The 23744-nt window shown below is 37.1% G+C and overlaps 1 protein-coding gene across 2 annotated transcripts; it reads right to left on the bottom strand.

The window, feature by feature from the left end:
* Positions 1-2187: 2187 nt before the first annotated feature.
* Positions 2188-23440, bottom strand: LOC121407409 (NFX1-type zinc finger-containing protein 1-like). Of its 2 annotated transcripts, XM_041598470.1 has the most exons (5): positions 23148-23440; positions 11983-12318; positions 6886-11196; positions 6259-6367; positions 2188-3875 (listed from the first exon to the last, which is right to left on the bottom strand). In XM_041598470.1, exons 2-5 carry the CDS (start codon positions 12285-12287, stop codon positions 2925-2927), a joined length of 5676 nt encoding a protein of 1891 aa, XP_041454404.1. In that variant the 5' UTR covers positions 12288-12318; positions 23148-23440; the 3' UTR covers positions 2188-2924. The 2 variants fall into 2 exon arrangements, with proteins under 2 accessions (XP_041454404.1, XP_041454405.1); XM_041598471.1 differs by lacking the exon at positions 23148-23440 and having other exon boundaries at positions 11983-12329.
* Positions 23441-23744: the final 304 nt, after the last annotated feature.

The raw sequence follows: 23744 nt of genomic DNA, 5'->3' as shown, positions 1-23744 counted from the left end.
TGAGTATACATCAAAAAGAAACATTTTTAATATGTAGAATGTGTTATGTCGAACAGAATGGGGGGAGTCACAATGTCCTAAACCATTAATTCCGAATCAGTTCAATTTGTGGTTAAACAAGAAAAACACTTTAAAACTTGAATGGTTTAATGTTACGTCCGTAAGAAAGCCAAAATGAAAGAAAAAATCAGAAATCCACATCACATTTTACATATACGTCGCATAATTATAATTACAGGATACGACATGTCAAATATTGTGTTCTATATTCACGTGGTTAATATAGACTTTTTCCCGATGACTTATAAGTTATTTACTCAGGTGTTTTCATGGTTTGTGAAATGATTGAACACCGTTTTAAATCAAATTTATCAAAATGATCTTCACAAATCCTATGAAAAAGAATAAATTTTCTTGAACAACATAAACCGAAACGACAATGAATTACATCAATACGAAATATATAACAAGTTGTAGAACAATGAGATTTAAAATTACATCACTTTCCTAAAAGGAAAGTGAAAATTAAAAAAATTCTATGAAAATCGGAAGTTATAATTTGAAACATTAAATTTTCATAGAATTTCCAATTGTACAGTCCTGTTTTATCAAACAAACCTTTCTCCTTATTTGTTTACCTTATGAAGTCACAGCAACGACTATACTTCTATTAATGAAGGAACTGGGAACTGTAAAACGGCAACTACTGAGCAAAACCAACTTAACATGAATTTAGAATTTAGATTATATACAGAGATTGGAGAAAAATACGGTAACGAAAGTACGTAAATAAGATATATATATACACACACATATATATGAAAAAGAGCAACACTAATACTAAGACACCAAGACAATATTAGATTATACATATATACATGTGTGGGGTGAGGATGTGTGTTTGTATTGGGGATGTGTATGTATGTATATACGACCTAGTAGCATCGCATTGCTTGCATTAGGCTTTTGTCTGAACATAACACGGCAGGAAAACAAAATCTATGACAAATCTGTATTTAGCCAATCAATTGGCAGTATTAAAGCACTAAAAGCATTTTCAAAATAACACAATTTTATGAATCAGGGTCCAAGTCTTAGTGTTGCTAAATTATTTAATAGAAAAAATACATTGTTATTGTCGCTGACTCTTGAATATTTGTGGTCAAATATTATGTACATGTCTTATAAGAAGCAAATCACACGGTCGAATTCTTTAAAGGGGAATTCAGCCTTGGCCATAAAATGTTGTGTTGGGAAGGAGAAAAATAAATCAAACAGAATGGTGAAAGTTTGAAAGAAATTGGACAAGCAATAAGAAAGTTATAGCTGCTTTAAAATTGAGATCACTAATACTATGTAGATTTCAAATTGGCAACTGGGTAAGTAAATTATGACAAGGGGCATGGACAACTTTCCCATAGGCCATGTTCTTTATTATCAGGGATTTGTGGTTTTCTCCTAAGTATCCATTCCCCTGGGGCAGTAATCTAAATATAACCCATGTAGTATATTGTTTTATGTCCTCATGAAAGAAAAATATAATTTGAAATAAAACTTTTGGGGAAAATGACATTTTAGCCATAATATGTATTGGAGTACATGGAAGAGTAGTCCTTGCCTTACATCACTATGACATCCCATATGCGGCCAATTTGAAATCTCCATGGGTATAGTGATTACCAATATTTACAACTTTTAAAAATTAATATCTCTCTTTTTGTTTGTCCAATATTGTTCAAACTTTCAACTATCAACTTGTCTGATTTTCCTTTTCCTTATAAAAACAAGCTTTTATTTGGGTTGGATTCCCCTTTAACTACGAGTGAATTAACGAAATTTAAGATGATTAAGAATTTACAACGGTTGGATTGATTCTACCGTGGTGAAATGAAAATATTGTCATTCTGAAAATCTTACATTAAAATCTGTCCAATGATTTCATCGGACATATAGGCCTGTGTGTGCAGTCTTGTGTAAAACGCATTCAATTTAATTTGCGACATAAACTTGGTTATTTCAATATATTCACAATATACTTCAAGAAAAACATTATTCACATACTACATGTACTTTTGCGAATGTAACAATGAAAGGCCAAACAATTATCGTATGCGTAGCATACCCTTGAATATACCATGCATATAACCAACCTCTTATCACCGGTTTTATTATTTTCTTCAACTAATGTGAGATACTTAAGCTATTTACAAATTTCCGTCGGCCTTAGGGTCTGCTTTAAGTAATAATTTAATTCAACTCTTTATTCCACTCTCATTTAAAACATACTACAAAGTTATACAAATCAAATATAAATTTACAGACGAGCATTCTTACTTACTCGTAAAACAAAAACCGGCATAATATTGAGCATAAATGGAAATAAGTATTATCAAAACATGCGCGATTATGGGTTAATCAAATTCCTATTCAGGTATGGATAAATGTATAAGATTTCGTCTACCTTGTTTAATAATACGCTCAGTAAGTTTTCTGGATTTTGGATACTAAATCCCGCCTGACTCAAAACTCGCTACAAAATATATAGGTCAAGAAATATGGGATAACTTTAAAGGGCTTGCCCCACGTCGCTGAAATCCCTGTACCTATTAACTGACAGCATGAATTTGTTCTAGTTATCCATTCCAAAACCTTTTTTTGATTCATAGGTAACATGCAAGATGATATCGTTCACATTATCTTAATATTGATATCAGACAATTCATTTGACAGCAGTGTCATTCCGTTGTTATTGCTGGCAATGTTGGATGTGAGATCAAAGATTTGGGTTAGATCTGATATCCACAGTAAAACGCGGGTTGATTTAAGTATGGTTTTCCAAATTGCTTTTCGACGATATCTTTATTACATATTTACAAATAGAGAGGTCATAAGGTCAAATACACCTTAACTTAAAATAATTGATTCTAAATCATATCATCCAAGTCAAAATTTCCCATATTAGCTTGGTCAGACCATGCTGCGTATCTTGCCCCATCCATCTCTGTAGCGACTCTATTGCCCTCTGTCAAACGATGGCTTGTGCCTCCTATATTTGAACCACACTCCGGGCACTTGGCAGCCTGCATGGCGCCCCCGCATTCACCAATGGCGTAGACGTGCCCTTTGGGACATTTGTACCAATGACCCTTCGCGAGACCTATGGCCGAGACGATTTGCTTTCTCTCCTTCTCAGTAATTCCTAGTGCGCCGGACTTAGAAACGATCTCTGTGAGGAGTCGGTTTACTGTATGAGCTCGTTCGGCAGTCATGACCTTCCCACCAAAGAGTTCCTCTTCGGTGTCCTTCACCTCTTTTCTAGCCTTTTCACGAGCAGCTGGTTTCGCGGCTAGGATCTTGAAGAGCTTTAAGGCTAGCTCGTGTCTTTTTGCTTCCATGTTGGCATCATTGGTCTGCTGTTGGGACATCCTGTTGATTGGCTCCTGGCACAACCACTTCTGAAGGACTTGTATATCATCCTTCACCTGTTTCATGTGCAACTTATTTTTAGATGAGGATGGTAGTGATTTGAGGCGTTTGGACTGTTTTCTCAATTCCTCCAAGAACGCGACTCTGTTTTTTAAGGCGGTAACTTCCCCATGGCTCAAAGCAGAAGTCGAATTGATCATACTGTAGAATCGATGGGCATCTGTTTCTCTAGGGAATAGGTTCCCATCTTTTGAGGTTGCTAACATACCCATGGTCTCTACTTCGAGACTCAGCTTATCACGAAGTGACTGTCGGAGATAGTATATTGTAGTTTCGTTTCCAAAGATGTTTCTTTTCACAGCGTTTATGTCATTAAGGGCTTGTTTAATGGTGTTTCCGTATCGGAGGTTGCGCCGTATTGGTTTTTTGCACCAAGGACATTCCTTCAACTTTGAGAAACAAAAGCAGAATAAAACAAAATATGAAATAGGAAAATTCGGTAGAGCATTACTCTTGAATAGAGCTTAGATAATAATAAATATAATTTATCGCACAAATGTGTGAAAGCACTGGTCTAGAGAATGCTAACCATAATTCATTCATCTTGCCCAGCAGTTCTTGAGACAAAAATTAGCCTCTCACACACAAAAATATGTCAGCACAAAGGGCATCATTTCCCTCTTGTTAAACACGATGCGGTAACCCCCAAACAGTATTTTAAAGAAATAAATATCCGCAGATATTATGGATATATTGTGTGAAAACGATACATTTGTGGATACGGCGAACGTGCGGATATAACCTGACAAGGAGATGTTTGAACCATTGGTAATTCCTTGGTCACTCTGGTCTTAGAGTCTGTTGAAAATGTTAGTACCAAAAAATAACAGAAATATTTATTCCGTATTCATATCAAGAATTTGCATAAAATTACTTATCCATACACAGACCAGTAATCCAATTTACGGTTACTCATGCACTTTTTTTATATTAAAAAAACACCAATATATAAGTAAGTAAAAATATAATAATTAAACAACATTCACCATTTAAGCAGTATGTGAAAGCGTGGTTTATTTCGAATACTTAAATGAGGCGATAATATAGTAATTTTAATTTTTTATCTACTCTATTGACTTTTCAGCTGGTATAATTCTGTAAAAGCTGAGATGCTAAACATCTCACTGTTCTATCTTCAATTAAAGATAACATATCGGGAGGGCGCTGAAATAACTGTATGAACATTACATTGCTTTTTGATTTCACCAAACTAACACTGATTTCCAATTGTAAAGTATTTTATCAAAGTCAAAGTTGCCGATGTAATTAAGTAGCTTCGACTTTTCTTTTTGTCTTGCTCATTCCATCTCTGTAGCAACCATATTGCCCTCTGTTAAACGGTAGCCGGTTCCTCCGATTCCTGAACCACACTCAGGGCACCTCGAACTCTGCACAGCACGACCACAATCCCCAATGGCATAGACGTGGCCTTTGGGACATTTATACCAATGGCCTTTCGCCAGACCTATGGCTGAGACTATGTCCCTTCTCTCCTTCTCAGTAATTCCTAGTGCGCCGGACTTTGAGGCGATCTCCTTGAGTAGATGTACGACTTCATCAGCTCTTCTGGTGGTCATTGCCCTTCCGTCAAATATTACCTACTACAATATTACAAATGTATATATTTACAGGAATTTTTCTAAGTGTAAACATTTGTTTTTGATAAGCACTGTATACAAAAATAAGGAAAACAAAATCCAAGATATTTTATCGGTTTATTAAGATCTGGCACCAGACCAATTTGATTAACATTTTCTTGAATATTTTTTTTAATTACCCAATAAAAGACTAACTTATTGCGTATATTTCACATCACGTATTTCTAGTGCATATAACCTCGTAACTACATGGAATAGCGACATTCAACTTTTGGGAGATTTACCAAAACTAAAATGTGCTTTTAAGGGCAGACTGTATACCTTTTACTTCAACTATCAGTACGATAATGAAATACTCATTGATCATACATGCCCCGTTGCATCAAAGTGTCTATATCAAGGAGCTCCTTGCTATTATATTAACTTTGCCATTCATCAATATCTTCTATGAAATCCTTGATTTTTATTGGTTGTGGAGCCATGATACCCTGGCAGTTACAATTGATGTCAAAGTTACAATACCAGTTGTTAAATCAACTGGGCCGAGATCATAGGTAGGAACTACACATTATATAGAAACAAAATGATTGAGCATCTCATCTTTTTGTTCTAAAACTTTCACACATTACACAGACAGTGCTACTACCTACTCTTTTTATCATTAACGGGAACAAAAAATTATATACAATCTCAAGTTCTATTATAAGATAATCGTTTTTAATTTCACTCTGACGTAAAGTTGATTTCAATGAAAGCAAAGAAAAAGGTTATTACAAATGGTCGGGGAAAATTTACACAGAATTACAGCTCCCCCATGTGTCATGATACAAATTCCATAAAATTCCTTAAATGCCATACAATTTGAAATATTACTTGCGCAATAAATATTGTAATTAAAAATATTCTAAACTCGCTTCGTTAGAAAATTATTTTTTATCATCTTGAACCATATAAAAATAAAATAAAAATCTGTATTTCTTACAACGTCACATGTGACACTATATGATACAGTGGTTCGCATGTGACGTCACAAAATCAGAACTATGAAAATCCATAATTCTGCCAATCTTCGATTGATTTCGCCCAACTGTTATGGATATATATCTCTTTTCTACATTAATCGAAACCAACTTGACGTCAAGGTGGATTTTAACGAGAAATAAATCGTAGTTACCTTGATGGAAATTGTCCCTGATGTGTTATCACTTCCGGTGTCCGTCTTCATCCACTGGTCAAGAGCATTTGCTTCAATCACGTGCTTGCAATCTTCTAACTCCACGAATCTGAACAAGGTATAATGATTTGGACACAGTTACCAATAGATAATGATTCCCTACTTTCAAACACTCCGGAACATCTTTCTAAAAAGAAACGTTTATTGACTCTTTCAAAGGGGGGGGGGGGACTAGGTGGAATGTTTTCGAAATGTATAGTAAACAGGAGAACATTTTAGACGAAATACATGTAGAAGTAATTGATAGTTTAAAAGGTGACAACCAATATTTGGGGGTTTACCAACGTACCCGAGAGCACCTAACGGGTAGATCCCATGGGTAGCCATGCAGAGTAGTATGTGACACACGGAAACGATGCCCATAAGAAGAGCAGACGAGTTTTAGTACCATGATTATTATCTTATTTTTATTTTCCACTCATGAACATTTCAGTAAGCATGATAATCTACAACCACGTTGAAGTATGTATCCCCTTTTCTTCATTAATTATCTGTACCTATGACAACTGGGCATTCTTATTATTTTTCTCTTTAGGAGATATTAACAGAAAAAAAATCGAATCTCACCGAGCATCATCGTCATCTTCGTCGCCAAACAGGATCCTTGTCACTTCATCCTTATCACAGATTCTGCACTTCTTGGGGCAGGGTTCGCCACAGAGTCCAATGCAAGGATGGCCACACTTTAACTTGACTGTGCAAGGTTCATTACACGGTTGTCTATCGCAAGGTTGTCCACACTCTGCCCGACAGCGGAAATGTTGGCACCACCAGGTGCACTTCTCTGCACAGGGGACACATGGTTCTCCACATTTCTTCTTGCATTTACTATGTTGACATCTGTTATCGCACTTTCTTGTACATGGTGGGCAATCTGCAGCACATGTCGACAGGCATGGATGTCCGCAAACAAGTGTGCGATCGCATTTTTCTCTGCAGAATGCATGAAGACGTCCTTGATGGCACTTTCCGCACGTACCCCTGCACTGATGCTCGCAGCTCAGCATCTTTGAGCAAGGTGCTGGACAAGACTCGGGACCATCAGAGCACTTGACTTTGACATTATGACCACAGGGCCAGTTAGATTGACGAACCATTTCCTCACATTTCTCTGTACATTTCTTTCCACATGGCTCCTTGCATCGATGCCCGCAATCCAATATCCTACGGCATTGCGATTCGCAGATAACATTTGATGCATTTTTGGAGCAGGGCACTTTCTGGGAGTGGCCACAAGGCAGTTCCTTGTTGACCATTCGTTGGCATTGAGTATCACAAGGCTGGTAGCACAGCTTCATACATCTATGACCCGACGTACAGATAATCTTCGTACACTTTTGACGACACTTGTAGTTTTCATGGTTCATGTCCGAAGGGTGGCATGGCATTCGACAAACATGACCACAGATAAGACGCGCCTCACATGGTAGAGAACATCCGCCTTCCGGGACTTTCGCGAAATCATCTTCATTTGATACCTCATTCTGTGTCCCAGGATGGTTTCTGCACTGGAGTTTCAAGGTCTTCCCAATGTTGCCATACACCTCAGCATCCTTTACGATTTCTCTCCACAAGCTTTGCCCTGTAATGTTCTGTTCTGCAAGGAGTTTAAAATTTCCAATGCAGTAGAGCCCTTTTCTTGCTCTTGAGAGCGCTACACAGATTCTGTTGTCGATCTTCAAGAAACCAGCGCTTCCCTCCTTGTTGCTGCGAACGAGAGAGAGTAGAATTATGTCGTTTTCTTCTCCTTGAAAGTTGTCAACAGTAGCAACCCTGATGCCTTCAAAGTCGGTCTTTTTCATCCTCCTCTTGAAGGCAAAGAGTTGACCAGAATATGTCGTCAAGATGGTGATCTGCTCTGGTAGGTATCCTTGCTGCAAAAAATACCTACAAAGCCCTACTAAGAATTTGGCCTCGTGAATGTTTGAGTGACTCTTCATTTCATCCACAGAGTCTTCTTCCTTTTCATGGTGAAGAAAGAAGATGTTCTTTGTAACACCTAGGATATCGTCGAATCTCTTCACAGAATTCGCATCTTTAAGATATGGGTACAATCGTTCCATCCTCATGAGGCGGGAAATTTCAGGTCTCATTCTATGTTGTAGGATCAGTTGCTGGTGAGGAACTCCATTATTTATCATACGTTCAAATAAAGATATGTCCAGGTGATACTGCGTAGCTAACTTGAAGACAGTAGGACTTGGCCGAAGTTGTTGGTGATCTCCGATCAGAACGAGATGTTGGCATGACTCGGTCAATGCAGTCACGATGTGGGCTTCTAATACCTCTGCAGCTTCCTCGACTACAGTTATTCTCGGTTGGATTCTTTGAAGAAGCATATGGAACTTTGCAGCTCCAGTTGTTGTCATACCTATGACTGAAGCATTTTTAAGTATCTCAAAATCTTCTTGGCTGCGAGCCTCGCGGAGTTCCTGACAAACTTTCGTGAAACGTCGTTGCATTTCCACGAGCTGATAGTGAGATTCATTGCGGTGTAAGTGGGCCCAATATCGGTACAGTCTCCATCGCCCTGCTTCTTCAAGACGCCAAATGTTCCTAACTGCTCGCGCCTCTTGGTCGTCCATTCTTTCATTGCTCCTCAGCTTTCTCTCTAAGTTGCGCTTTCTGTTTTTTAATTGCCTTCTGTCCTGGTGCCACTCTCCGGCTTCCAGGTTGTCAATATCGTTAAGTCTGAATGCCAAAGTATCATCATCGAAGTTGACATTGGTATCTCCTGTGAATATTCTATTTCGTAAGTCGTCAACATCTAGGCGTCTCATCTCTTCAAGAATATCTGCATCTTCTAAGATATCCAGCTGTTCTCCTTCATCATCTCCTTCTTCATCTTGCGCTTCCTGATATTCACGAATATCGAGGTCACCAGTTACAAATCCCATCTGTACATCACCAAGGAGCCAATGTACCAAAAGGGACTGGCCTTTTATCATAGAGAAGTTACCTTGACTGAGACTTTGTTCTTGTGCGTCGGTCATGTGCTTCTTGAGGACTCTTTCATGAAGAAGACCTTTCCTTGTTTGGTTAATCTTGTCTTGAAGGCCTTTGACTTCTCTCCCTAGACTTTCGATTTCTCCACGAACCTCACCGATCCTTCGTCTCACATGTCGAGGTGTCTCTTCCCGAAGCTTTGAGCTCCTGAGTGAATTTAAGTTGAATCGCTTCAGAGCCTCACTGGAACTTCGACCTCCAACTCTAACTATTCCGTCACTATTATACGATGCAACCCCTTCCAGAAATTGATCTAAAGCGTGGTTTGTGTAGCAAACGAGAAGGATTGGTTTGTTCGTTCGCCGTGTAGTTCCGGCAAGTGCAAAATCTCGATCTTCCTTCCAAATATGCTTGTTTTGGAGAAGAGTGTGTACTATCTTTAACCCAATGTAAGTTTTCCCAGTGCCAGGTGGGCCTTGTACGACTGTCATTTCTTGAGTCAGCGCTGCTTTTACGGCGCGAAGCTGAGATTCGTCAAGGCCAGTGTTTCCTAGCCTTTTCCATTCGCGATCATCAAGAATCCTCACGTTCTTCATACGCATTGCAGTTTGCTTTGCGTGAGGAACGTCATCAGAGACGAGGGGTGATAGGTCGTATTCGATGGACACGTTGTTCCGTATGTAAGCAGGTGCATGTACCATTGGTGATGCCGATATAATGTAATCAGTTAGGGGTAGTGACTGCTCAGTGACATATTGTATGCGGCTCAGGACATGTCTGTAAGCTTCGAAGTAAGCGGAAGACTCTGCCATTATGAATGTCTTTTCAGTGAATATCTCTGCAATTTCCTCGTCCCTTTCCAGTTTAATTTCTATGAAACCTTTTGCCAAATCATCAGGCTTTCGGTTTGCAACTGTACCGAAGACGAGGGTCTTAAAATCATCAGGTGACAAGATGACGAGTGAACCATAGATCAATCGCTTCGATGATTGCCAACGAACACCTTTAAGCTTTGTCTCATCAAAGTGAATTCTGAATGTAACTCCGCTTTGGGAATAGAGTGGTTCATCTAATGTTACATCGTAGTACAGACGAATGTCTTGAAAGCGTTTGTCTCGCTTCCCTGGACGAGCTGTGGATATCTTGTACTCACTTATGCCTTCTCTTAGTGGAAGGACAAAGTCTTCGCGAAGAAGACGGAATTGAACGTCGAGATAATGCTCAACGCTCTCGTATTTCCCCTTTATTATGTTTGCTCGAAGGTAAGTACGAAGAGAATTATCTGTCAATTCGTCGGAGGTTGGAAACACACTGAGTTCACGGAAGTTATCGGGCGGGGGTTCTTTGGGTTCGGTGTCGGTACGTTGCTTCTTCAGCTTTTCTTGTTGAATTGCATCATGAAATCTTATAAGTTGCCGTACCTCTTCTTGGACTGTGTCATCGACAATTATGTTCCTTTTCTCTGCATATTTGACAGCGTCTTCAAGGAGTGTTGCAGCAACTTCCACATCTGTAAGGTAACTCGGTAGACGTTGCTGCAGCTCTGACAAGACTCGAGCAATGTCCTTAATGGATCGGGGCATGACCCGTAGTTTGGTGCTACTCCTTTCTGTACGCATCGCGATAAGATGGAGAGTGAGATGTCTGCTAATGAAGCCATTTCTTCCGAGCATATCTAAAAGCATATTGATAGTTTCATTGGACACCTGTGCCTGGCAGACATGGTGATAGACCTGAAGCAATAGTGATATCAGGTCATAACGTATATCCGACATATCTAGAAGCTTGCCAAGACCTTGTTTCAGAGAACCTAGTTCTTGAGCTGCCTCATCTGGGTCTTTTGAAAGGAGCGATTCCAATGCTTTGTAGCCTAGTGGATGCACTGTACGAGGTCTCCTTTGTTGGTCTTGGTGAGATACACCACGACGGTTCCTTGTTTATAAAACAAACAAAAAGAGCAAGAACATATTATTTTAAATCATTAATATTAATACAAGAATGAGAAATAAAAAGAAACATGAGTTTTTTTCTGTAAAAGAAATGTTGGGTTTGTTCAATCTATATTCATCATTTTGCAATCACACATGTATACTGGAGGTTGGATTGTGTTTGTTGTTATCAGAGGTTCATTTATATATGAATTCTATCCGATTGGCATATATCTCGTGATTTTGTGTTACTTTTCATAAATAATCAACTCTTCAACAATACACTCGATGACTCATATAAAATTGCAAAAGGGGCAGGAAAGTGGCACACCATGTGAAAATGTGATTGTGTTATGTTCATGGTCTACTGGGGAGCGGTATATCATTTCTGTTTCTGTTTATGGTAACTACCGTAAGAACTCGGCAGGACAGCGTTCTGCTGGTATCTAACCATTTAGCCAGGAAACATTTTATGTCCAAATTAATCAGTCATTGTGGCTGACCTTATAGACAACAGATATTACTCTCGGGCCTTTTTATCAAAGTGGAGATAGTGGCAGAGTGACGATTATGAGTAAAATGATCTAACCACTGGACCACACGACCCACATTGAAATGTCAACAAGTCTTTACAGATTCATAGTCTGGCTCATTCGTTTTACCTTATTCTTGGATCATTTCTGACACGAAAAGTATCTTCTGATCCCTTCAGAATCATTCTAATGGAGCACAACCTGGCTTGACTTTTTGGAATAGCTGACTTGTGAACTCATTTGAAACTTTATCTCACCCATTTTCGTCATCTCCGCCATCGTTGTGTTCACGATCTTCTCCTCGTGGACGGTTGCCTCTCCATCCACCACCACCTCCTCCTCCTCTTCCTGCTCCTCTTCCTGCTCCTCTTCCCCTTCTCCAATCTCCTCCGTCTTCATTTCTTCCCCTTCTCCAATCTCCTCCATCTTCATCTCTATCCCTTCTCCCTTCTCCTCTGTCATTTCCTCTCCCTCCACCCCTTCCTCGTCCCCCTCGGTGGCCTTCTCGCCCCCTTCTATCCCTCCAACCTTGATAGCCGCCCCTCTGTCCGCCACGTTCCATCTTTCAAGAAGGGTTTTCCTGTTCACAGTTTCTAGAGTAAAATACAACCAGCAGCATCATCAAATTTAGGGATATTGGTTGTTGTTGGTGGGGTGCGAGTTTAAATTTGTATTTCAGTAAAACTAAAGAACGTTGTTGTGACAGTCCATTAGATAACAATAACATCATGTATTGCCCCATACCTCTCTGTTTTATGTACTGTTTTAGCCAGAAGACGCTAAAACCCTTGGAGTTTGTAAGGAAAAATTATAAAAAAGTAACTTCAATGTGAAGAAAATGGACAAACATTAAGAACATTATGAGCATTACCTTTAATGTAAAGAGCGCCTATTGTATGGGAATGAGACAAATTAATATGTCACTTATCAACACATCCCCCCTCCCCTTTGACAGAAAATATCCTCAAAACTTCTTATTATTATTATTTATTTTTTTGCTAACGATGCATGGGGCATAACCTGATCGTCCATCATATATTTTGTAAAATCTGTGTTGCATATCTCGCAATAAAGCAACCTAGGACAAAGAGACAAGTGGCACATATACCAGAGTAATCAGTGGATTGGGCACGTGCCCCCCAATCGGCTGGCAAAAAAAAAACGGGGAAAAGGAGAAAAAGAGGGAGAAAGGGAGAGAAGAGAAACGTCGGGGGGGAAGGAGAAATTATTGTTCATTAAAATGTTATATTATGTTATGTTATATTATATAAGAAGCATTTTTTCATACCTTTATAAAACATTATTTGCTCAGAGCCTATCTTCATTGTTCCTGGTGCTAGCATAGACCGTTTAACGAGATGTACAATCCTGTTAATCGTGCTGTACTACAACCTCCCGTTTTCAAATCAATATACACCAAATATATTTCCTCGCAATTCGAGTTATTATTGTTTTATGTAGTGACATTTGCTTCTTTTTCATGACCACTTAAAGTGATTACCCTATTTTAAGGTCTTAATATAAAACAATTCCTGTCCGTGCTAACGTTCACATTAGTTGATTGGTGAGATGTCTCTCTTCATGAATTCCTAAAATCAGTCCTTAAAATATCAATTTTTCTGATTTCAATATCAAAAAATTTCTGTTCGCGGTTCGCGCTCGCATCATTTTGGTTAGTGAAATTCGCACGGTCTTAGTGAATTTCTGCAAACAAGCCTTAGAATGTCCCTCTTCAGTTCTGAATTTCCTAAATTTTCAGCTCGCGCTTCGCGCCCGCAGTATTTGATTCGTGAGATGCGTATGACTATGACAACAAAATGTGCTTCATGTGTTTAGATGCAATTCTAACATAATCAGAAAGTGCTTGACACTCGCATTAGATGACAATGGTGAGATACTCTTAATGGATCCCCCCCAAAAAAAAATAGTCCTTAAAATATCCAGGTTTGGGTCAATATGTACAAAAAAAAAATTAGCTGGCGCTTTGCGCTCGCATCATTTGGTTAGTGAAATAGTACGGTCTAAGTGAATTCCTAGAAACGAGCCTTTTAGTGCCCCTCTTCAGGTCTAAATTTTCAGCTCGCGCTTCGCGCTCGCATTATTTGATTAGTGAGATGCGTATGATTATCATGATTACAATGACGACAAAAAGTGTTTAATGTGTTATGTAATTCTATGAAAAGCAGCAAAGGATGGCACTTAGATGACTACGCTAAGATATGTATACTCTTAATGGATTCCTAAAATATTGGCTTAAAATGTCCCTGTTTGGGGTCAATTTATACAAAAATTTCAGCTCGCGCTTCGCGCTCGTATTGTTTGCTTAGCAAGACATGTACGTATCATTGCTACAAAAAATTTGCTTATAATGTCCCTTTTTAGGTCTCAATATCAAAAATTTCAAGCTCGCGCTTCGCGCTCGCATTATTTAATCAGTGAGATACATATCCGTTTAAAAAACAAACTAAAGACCTATTTATTTTCTTTGTAATATCCATTTGATTAATATTGTTAGCACTTGGAGAGCAGAATATTCAACTTAATTATAATATGATACTGTAAAGCGCTTTGAGCATGTTTACATGGAAAAGCGCTAAATAAATATTAAATGTATGTATGTATGTAATGGCACTGCATGTCCTTAAAATGTCTCCAATAGGTCAGTATAGCTGGCAACTGAGCGCGCTTTGCGCGCTCTCTAAGGGACTCAAATTTTTTGCTGGTGCCCCCCCAATGCCGTGACCCACGGTACGCCACTGAGAGTAATGGTGAAGTTTTTCCTGTGTGACATCACCACCGATCTGCATTTTAATATGTTTGTTGATATACAGTTAAGTCAGTGTCACATATCCTAGTTCAATGCCGGTGGGAGGATTTCCAGGGCATTTTTATCTTAACTTTCAAATGCTCATATAACATTCTTATCTATTCAATTTCATCGTCTTTTCATTGATATTCTTTTATCTTATGTTTTATACAATTCAACTTCTTTTTCATTTAAGCTACACATAAAAATCCGAGACTGCATAAACTGGATAATTGTTTTCTCCAAGAAAAAAAATAGTAATAGAAACATATATACTGGGGAGTAGACATTCTACAATATGATATTGTATGATGGTGATTTATAGCAAAGGTTCTATTCTGAAAATTATCTATCATCTCAATAAAGAAAGATAAATCAATCATTTTAGCCTAGAGGGAAGGGTTGCATCTTGGTCTAAGATACCCACCCTCATCATCCCAATGTCTATATATTGTTGGATCTGAGTAGGTGGCAATTGTTATCTAAATAAAAGTAATTGGAAATTTATTAAATCAATATGAACAATTCTAATTCTCCAGTATTCATCATGAGAAGAAAGGATATAAGAACATTTTAACATGTTAAAAGAGGGGTACGAGTTACTGGCGCGCACATTATGGGAGGCTTGGTGGCAATGGCCCCTTAAAGTTTCACGACGAAGAAAAGGGAGAACGGGAAAGAAAAGGAAAGGGAAAAGGGTGAAATATTATATAATTTTCTCAATAATTTGACAAACTCAAAAAAAATATTATATTTTTTTTTTTTTGAAAATATTTGCTCGTTCGCTATGCTTGTTCCGCTCTCTCGCACATTTTCTTATTTATTTCTGCTGCGCCATGTCTGGCACCCCCAATTTTTTGGGCTAATAATTAACGCTACTGGTAAAAGTAATATTTTGTTGAAAGATTGCGATTATGATATAATTCCTTCCTAAAAATGCGGTATTGTTTGAGAATTGCTTGAAATGTTCAGATCGCATACCATGCATATGGGACATCACATGTTGCCAGATTACATTTTACCTTGAATCTGTTATATTTCAATATTCTGACCCGGATGCAATCGGGGGTGCGGGGCGGAAGACCTGCCGGTTATGATAAAGTTACATTTTTCCAAACAAAATTTTGACAGCTTTTCTCATTCTTATCCCAGTGTTATTTTCCTTATAGAATGCACCGTCCTGTAGTTATTGTTTCCCTCTTTAATCTGATTATGCAGATACTAGTGTTTTAGTGTTTATAAATGTCAAATTAAATTTAAAAAAATAGAAAAAATAGGAATAATAATGATAATGGTAATGGTTACAACGATAGTTAACAACAATAGTAATACTAATAACAATAACAATCATGATGACAATAATAAGAGAAAAGTTAACAAAATCATGAAAGTTAAACTTAACGGGCATGCAATGCATTATAGCGTTTATAAGTGCCAAATGAAATTCAAAAAATAGGAATGAAGATGATAATGAATATAATCATAACGATAAAAATGATAACAATAACACAATTATAATAATGACAACATTACGAGTAAAGTTAACAAAATCTTGACTGTTAGAATTAACGGGGCGTGCAATGTCATTTAAAAAGCACATGACATGAGTGTTGATCCGTCTTGATCAGATATCATAGTTTTTTTTTTATTTGTTTAGGTGATAACGGGTTTTCCCAGGTTTTAAAGGGAGTATCAATATCATTAATCCAGCTATCTAGTATCTTTCGATGTCACCCACTCACCATCTCTTTGGGTTTTATTTACTGTTTAATCTATACAGTATTGAAAATAATGTTTACAGATTTGACGATAAAAACCCTTATGATTGAAACAAAGATATTAAAGCAATGGCAATTCCACATGATCAGGGAAGAACATAAACCTTTGTTTTACATCACAATGAGAAGAAAATCAAAATATTTCATTTTTCAAAAATTATAGGATGTACATATAACCGTTTTGTGAAATCAACCAAAACTTTAAAATGTCATAACTTTCTGATTTCACGTTTTATTTTTATGATTTTTCAGTGTTATCGGTGTTGGGTTTTTCTCTTTTTATTCAAAATATATTTGTTTTTGCTGGGGTGGACTTGTCCTTTGAATATTGATTAAATAATGTGTAAACTGACCCAGAATGTAAAAAGGTTGGTGTTAGATTCCATACTCCTGGTATTAAATATGACACAAAACCGGTGTCATTGTTGATAAAGGACTAAACCGACACGAATAGAAACTAATGCGTGTTCGTAAGAAGTGTTCATGTGGTTTTTATTGGTGTTAATTTGACACTAATCTGGAGTTATACGAGGAGGATGACGAGTGAATAAAACAAGATGAGGGGAGACTTACAAAATAATTATTAAAAAATCTCATGTCACTATATAAAATTTTCGCTCGCGCTTCGCGCTCGCATTGCCTTTTGGGTGATTTACATATCTTGCTCAATATGAGCTTAAAATATCAAATTTTGAAGTCAACACACCAAACATATTTCAGCTCTGAAATCGAACTTTTATTATTTTTTTTTATTTACAAGTGGATTTTTTTGTTAAAATGTATATGTTTTAAGGTCTTGATATTAACATTTCTGCTCGCGCTGCGCGCACGCAAAATTAGATTTGTCAGGTACCTATTATTTTCCTGTATTCCATATAGTTCTTAAAGTATCCCTATTCAGGTCAGATTGTCAAAACGTATCAGCGAGGGCTGCACGCTCGCATTTTGATTGGTGAGTGATGTATATCTCAACACTAATGATTCTATAACAAACTAATTAAAATTCCTATTTCATGACAGTTTATAAAAAAATTCGGCTTGCGATTTGCGCTCGCATTGATTGTTGAAAATATATTAACCAATGCATCTTATTCATAATTACAAAAGTGCTTTAAATGTCCAGTTTTCAGGCAATGATATTAACAGATTTCGCGCTCTCATTAGGCATACTAGATTGATAAAAAAGATATTAATTTAATAATCAAATTTTCCCTTTTCCAGATTAGAATATCGACAAGTTTCAACTCGCGCTTAGGAAGGGAAATGGGAAGATATTCATCAGTTTTGTAATTATGACATAATGTCCTTTGAATGTCCCGGTCCTATATGACAGAAACTCAAAGTAATAATAATGAAACGTATCAGCTCTTTTTTTACTGTGATCCATGTCTACCTCACAATTTTCCTAAAAAGTGCTTGAAATACAGAGCTTAAATTGACCCCTTTTCAGACATGTCAGATCGGAATATCATATAGTTTAAGCTCGCACTTCGCGCTCGCTTTATTGATTTTTCATGACAAAAATAGTATTTAGAATGCCCAGATTTTAGGTCGAAATCTGAAACACGCGCGCGCATGTTTATTCAGATACAAAGCTTGTTCTCTATTCAATCATTATCCAATTTCAGATCAAAAGTTTTCTGCTCGCGCTTTACGCTCGCATTAATGTAGGAAGATTTCCAAATACTCATACTTTTCATGATTTAAAAACATGAATAGAGTGTCCGATTTTCATGTAAATCTCGATTTTTTCCGCTCTTCCTTCCGCGCTTCGCTCTCGAATCATTATTGTTTATTAATATACTTATCCTTTTCACGGTTACAAAAAGTGCTAAGAATTTCTATTCTTCAGGTATAGAAATATCTAAAATTCTAACTCGCGCTTCGAACTCGCATTATTTGAGTGTTGATATATGTAACCTCTTCATGGCTAACTGCAAGCAGCCGTTAACAGATCTTTTTTTGATCAGATCAAAGCATATATAAAAAATGTTTTGTTTAGTTGGTTTCATATTTCGTTAAGGATCACAAACATTGCCCAGAATGTTTTAATATTAGGGCAAAATACATGACAAAAAAGGTCGCGCTTCGCACTCACACTATTTACATAGATATGTGATTACTGCTTTAAATATTCATGTTCTGAATAAAGCTTAGAAGTGACCAAGAATTTTTGCTCTGATACTAACTTGAAAAAAAAACGAAGTCCTTTGATATTTCTTAAGATAACAACAAAAATGAAACTGAAAATATAGTCACCTCCGAGCTAGATATTTTCCCTATTGAGATTACTCATAAAAATGTATTACATGTATACCCATAAACAACTTAAAGGTTTAATTGAAAGTTTTGACAAATCAAAGGCGTTGAAATATTAATTCAGGAGTCACGATACACCAAAAGTTGACGTTTGAATGTTTCTATTTTAATTCTCTGAAACCAAACAAATGAGGTGTCATTGTTCGCCCAGTCGGATGATGTTTGCTGATATTCATTTTAATGCACCTTATTTGCATATCATCTCCTTGAAATTGTATATCTCAGTGCTTTATGTTGTCATTTTCATTTCATGTACTCATCAATTCCTCATCTAAAGTGACCTTTGACCTTGATCATGTGACAGAGACATGTGCAAAACAATCATTCATACTTGACTAGTCTATGGTTCATGAAAAAGATCCATAAAATTTCTGTTTCTGTTTCTTTCAAAGTTGTGACACACCAACTCAACAAATACCCCCAACATGATCAAAGTTAATTGACCCTAAATGACCTTTGATCTAGGTCATGTGACGTGAATCCTGCACAGGATGTTCAAGGATACATGGCTGCTCATAATATGTCCAAGTTTCATGAACTAGATCCATAAACTTTTAACATTATGACAATTCCACAAATACCCCCAACAAAAGCTCGTTGAAATAGATCCATAAACTTTTGTTTCTGTTTCTTTCAAAGTTATGACGCCAACACAACAAAGACCCCCAACAAGTTCCAAGTTAATTGACCTTAAATGACCTTTGATCTAGGTCATGTGACCTGAAACTCATACAGGATATACCTACTTGATTGCTCTTATATCCAAGTTTCATGAACTAGATCCATAAAATTTAAAAGTTTTGATGACAATTCCACAAATACCCCCAACATGACCAAAGTTCATTGACCCTAAATGACATTTGACCTTGATCATGTGGCCTAAAACTCAGGCAGTTTTTCAGTGATACACCATTACCCTAAAGTGTTATGGACTCATTAGATAAATAAACTTTTAAAGTTATGATGACATCTAAAAAACTTAACCTTGTTTAAGATTTCGATAATGATTACCCCACATGGCCTCAGTTCATTGACCATAAATGACCTTTGACCTGGGTCATGTGACCTGACACTTGAGTAGGATGATTGGTAATACATGATTACCCTTCTGTCCACGTTTCATGAACGAGGTCCTGTACTAAGTTATGATGGCATTTCAAAAAATTAACCTTAATTGTTTACGATTTCAATGTGGACGAGGCCGCCAACGCCGCCGCGCGCCGTCGCCACCGTCGGAAAAGCGGCGCCTATATACAGTTTCGCTATGCTATACAGGCGAGACAAAAACTGACCCTGACAGAAACTCATCAAAACACTCAACCAATCCTATCCTTGGTAAATAGGGCCTACTGATAAAATTTTACCTAAGTTGAATTGGTGATCGATAAAGCTGTTTTATGTCTAAATTAAACAATGCTCTTGTGTAATAACAAACGCATAACCCACGACTCAAAAGTTGTCAAGACACATTGACACCCAACTGTCCTCAACAGGTGAACATAATTTCATGGTTTCAATAACTAATTTACAAGCTCAGCCTAATTACATGGTTTTAATAACTAATTTACACGCTCATTTGAAAGGTATTCCACCAATGGTGGACCACGTGAATTTGGTCTACACTCACTTCGTCTACTTTCTATTTGGTGTCTTCTCGAATAGTTCGGCTACAACCAGTTCGTCTAAATATTTTTGTGAAATCCCTATTCAGCCTATTTACCATTTTGTTCCATTTCAAGTTGTACTGTATGAACCAGGTCCACGACTTATATGTTGGAAAATATTTATTACAATGCCTGTTTTAAAGGGGAATTAAACATGTGGAACAAGGAACAAAGAACAAAGAATAGGAACAACTAAGCAATGGAGATCCTCCCATTGGCAATGTGACACGGATGTCTGATGTCACATGTGAACAACTTTCCCTTTGATTGACTAAAAATACCCTAAAAATGTATTTTTTATGTAGATACAAACTTTTTATCCATGATGTATTCTTTAAAAATCTGTATTACATGCCCTCCTACAGAAAGAACACAATGACCTACTGATAGATGTGATAAAAGAGGCAATTTAAGTGTGATATATACAATATAGTAATGGGAAGAGTTGTTGACAAGTGAGTGGACATCACACATCTTTGTCGCATTGCCAATTTAAGGATGTCGTTAGCATTAGTGATCGCAATATTCAAATGCTCATAACTTTCTCATTATTTGTCCGATTTTCCTCAAACTTTCGTTGATCTGTTTCTTTGCTTTTTCTGTTTTCACACATTCAAGCTATCTTGTTCCAAAGGTTTCATTCTCCTTTAAACTCACCTGATTGGTTATCATTTGACCAGTTGTCAAATACCAAACATGACTCAGCACTTGGAGGAAAATATGAATAATCATACGATGCGTACAATATGTTTTAAGCGGATAAATAACCAGATTGCAGTGTTGTAGTCAAGGCATAAACCACCAAGGCCAAGGCTTTAATACCCAAGGCCAAGGCTTCAATACCTAAGGCTGAGGCCAAGGCATGGAAACCCAAGGCCAAGACCAAGGCCTGAAAACTTCAAGGTATTTCATTTTAAAAGGGCATATTTCATTTGGAAAAAAAGAGCATTTTCGATTTTGGAAAAGGGGCATTTTTTCCAACAAGTATTTTTTCGGGGGGGAGGCAAGAGAGCACAAGTTGAAATTTTCAAATGATGACCTGAAAATGAGTCACTTTTAGGACTCGTGTCCATTTTCATGTTGTTTTCCTGCACACAACCCCTTTTAGATTTTAATTCTCATTTCTTCTACATGTATCTTCTACACTTATTTTAGCTAAAAAAATCGGAATAAAGAATACTAACAAAATCGAGTTATATTCCCACTTTCTCACCTGTTTACAAATATCAGAACCCCCTCCCCCCCCCCCCCAAAAAAAAGAGAGAGAAGTTCCACCACCAAGAATAATCTTAGAAAAGGAAAAAATGAAAGGTAAAGGAGTAAGTGTGATATTACTTTCTTTACATATTGTCACAATCTATCACAAAATTAGCTTTTCTTATAGTAAGAAAGTGAAAAAACTTTGCTCACTCGCTCACTTCAATTGCTTTAAACTTTTTGGCAGAAATTTTGCTCTATATATATATATGCCATGCTTGGCCCCTCAAAACTTTTGGTTCATCATGCCATTGACATAGCCCATTTGGATATGACAAAATTGAAGATTGTGTTCAAGTTTACCAAATCTTTTCAAAATATCATTAAGACTTAAAAAACATTCTTCTTGGCCAAAGAAAATATAATACTAGGAAAATCCTTGTTATCATTCTTTATGAAAATTGTTGTCAAAATTAGCTGTCAGATCTGTCAGAATTAATCCTGCCATCAAATCACTCTAATCTTTATCAAAATGATTATTACTATCATTATTATCATCATTAGTCATGATTACAATACGTTACCAATAAATAATGTTATTTTTCATCATATACTGTTTTCTTTGTCACATAAATGAATGTGATGATGATAATTCTTGATGATGGTGATAATCACAATTTATGGCACTGCTAGTACACTTACTACTGCTGACTGCATGGAAGTAGTGCCATTGAATATACAGAACAATTACTCATTAAATAATAACATTTATAATTACTTATATAAAAATAAATGAAAGTACAAAAAATGCCTTGAAAAAGCCTTGAAAATGCCTTGAAATTTCAAGGCTCAAAATCCTCAAGGCCAAGGCCAAGGCTTGAATGTTCAAGGCCAAGGCTTTGAAAAAGTAGGCCTTAAGGCGCCTTAAGGCCAAGGCCGAGCATCAAGGGCAAGGCACTACAACACAGCTGCCAGATTGTAATCATCATTCTCATACATTTCTCACTTAAGGGATGGCCCGGGCTGAAAGTATTTATAGCTTAATAGATAGAGTAGAATTAACTAAGCAAAATGCCCAAAATTTCATCAAAATCGGATAACAAATAACAAAGTTATTGAGTTTTAAATGTTGGCAATATTTTGTGAAAACAGTCGTCATGAATATTCATTAGGTTGGCTGATGGTGTCACATCTCCACTTGTTATTTTGCATTTTATTATATGAAATTAGTATTATTTTAACTTTTTTCTTCAAGATCTAGAAAAACTGGATTGATAACTGAGTTTGTGATGCATTAGATATTTATTGCAGCAACTTATTTCATCATAAGGGAAACATATTATTCTGAAATAATGAAAAAAAATATGATTTTATGTAATAACATACGAAAACGAAAAGTGGGAATGTGACATTATCAGCCCACCTAATTAATAATCATGACGACTGTTTTCACAAAATATTGCTAAACTTTAAACTCTATTATTTGTTATCCGATTTTGATGAAATTTTCGGAATTCTACTCTATGGATTAAGATATAAATATTTTCAGCCCGGACCATCCCTGTAAGAACATACACACACATTATTGCATCTGACTGTATCAGAAACATAAACCTTGCATTTCCAAGTGAAAAAAATGCTTTAATTGATTAACTTACCATGTAAAACACGACGCAAACCGCACCCTTCCCGTCGAGCCTGGTGTAGATTTAGGATTAACGTTGAAATGGAACATGAGATCTTTGCTCTGAGACAACGCTGACACTAAAACAGTAGATTAGAATTCTGTCTGGAGATAACTAAGACAAACCTGTAAGATGACTGCAGTTTTAATTTACTCGCTTACAAAGTCCTGATTTAGGCGTAATATGTTTCAGACAAAATTCAATGTTCCCATTGCATTGTTCGTTTTTAATAGAAGTGCTCTCCGATCCGCGGGGATCACTCCTCATCACACAGTACATGCATGAGATGTCACTCGAGCGCCGCCGTCGCGCGCGCGCGCGAGGTGACATCATCGCACTTCGAGCTGGGGATTCCCAGAGGCTGGGTTTTCCCAGTTTCTACATAATGATGATAATTTGTCCGTTGCAACAAGGCCGAAATGTATATTATTTCAACAGAAAGTTCAAAGTTCCCATGTTTCAATCCAGGCGCGGAACCAGGGCAGGCGCCCCCACCCTGACCGGTTTGTGTGCATGTGTGTGTGTATTTTGTTTTGTTTTGTTATACGAGGAAAGGGTCAACATGAATGG

The sequence above is a fragment of the Lytechinus variegatus genome, chromosome 2, assembly GCF_018143015.1.
Source record: "Lytechinus variegatus isolate NC3 chromosome 2, Lvar_3.0, whole genome shotgun sequence".
Taxonomy (NCBI): domain Eukaryota; kingdom Metazoa; phylum Echinodermata; class Echinoidea; order Temnopleuroida; family Toxopneustidae; genus Lytechinus; species Lytechinus variegatus.
Note: the sequence above shows the minus strand (reverse complement) of the source record. Positions and strands in the feature narration are given on the sequence as shown.

Excerpts from the sequence above, each read along its gene's own strand:
- LOC121407409 (XM_041598470.1), bottom strand. The coding sequence starts at position 12,287 with ATGGAACGTGGCGGACAGAGGGGCGGCTATCAAGGTTGGAGGGATAGA. Across the intron at positions 6,368-6,885 it reads GAAGATGACGATGATGCTCG|ATTCGTGGAGTTAGAAGATT; the intron begins GTGAGATTCGAT and ends TACCTTGTTCAG. Across the intron at positions 3,876-6,258 it reads CAGGGACAATTTCCATCAAG|TTGAAGGAATGTCCTTGGTG; the intron begins GTAACTACGATT and ends TGTTTCTCAAAG.